The 667-nt window shown below is 64.6% G+C and overlaps 1 protein-coding gene across 1 annotated transcript in view; it reads left to right on the forward strand.

Annotated features, from left to right (window-relative positions):
* Window positions 1-3: 3 nt before the first annotated feature.
* LOC104461736 (eukaryotic translation initiation factor 4E-1A-like) overlaps window positions 4-667 on the forward strand; it is a gene marked incomplete at its 5' end in the record, with an annotated part of 1,154 nt that continues 490 nt past the window's right edge. The window contains 4 exons of the mRNA XM_010073427.1: window positions 4-23; window positions 118-213; window positions 344-407; window positions 562-665. Coding sequence (XP_010071729.1) covers window positions 4-23; window positions 118-213; window positions 344-407; window positions 562-665 — 284 coding nt within the window. The remainder of the gene's footprint in view (window positions 24-117; window positions 214-343; window positions 408-561; window positions 666-667) is intronic.

Genomic DNA, 667 nt, shown 5'->3' on the forward strand with positions numbered 1-667 from the left:
CTGGGCAAGCACCCACTGCAGAACAGGTATGGGGGGCCTGGCCAGGGGCAGCCTCCCCAGTGCTGGGGCTGGGTGGGGGTTCCGGTGTGGCTGCGCCCCCCATCTCCCCTCCCTCACCCGGTGGGCGCTGTGGTTAAAGAATGACAAGAGCAAGATGTGGCAGGCGAACCTGCGCCTCGTCACCAAGTTCAGCACTGTGGAGGACTTCTGGGCGTGAGTGTCCCACATGGGTGGGCAACGTGCCCCTTCCAGAGAGGTCCCGGTGGGGGGCTCTGGGCTAGAGGAGGGGGCTGGGGGTCCCTCACCCTCTTCTCACCTGCTTTTGTCTCTCCACCTGGCACAGGCTGTACAGCCACATCCAGCTCGCCAGCAAGCTCACATCAGGCTGCGACTACTCCCTATTCAAGGTGTGACACCCCTGTGCCACAGCCCCTTCTCCCCTGGGAGCCCTCACAGGGGCATTATGGGGGTACACTAGGTGCCAGTGAGGCTGGCAGGGTGCAGGAGAGGAAGCATGGCCAGGTGCTCAGTGCCCCTGACTGTCACTTTGCCCGTCCCCAGGATGGCATCGAGCCCATGTGGGAGGACAGCCAGAACAAGCGTGGCGGGCGCTGGCTCATCACCCTGGCCAAGCAGCAGCGGCACACCGAGCTGGACCGCTTCTGGC

The sequence above is a fragment of the Pterocles gutturalis genome, unplaced genomic scaffold (genome assembly GCF_000699245.1).
Source record: "Pterocles gutturalis isolate BGI_N339 unplaced genomic scaffold, ASM69924v1 scaffold24296, whole genome shotgun sequence".
NCBI lineage: Eukaryota > Metazoa > Chordata > Aves > Pterocliformes > Pteroclidae > Pterocles > Pterocles gutturalis.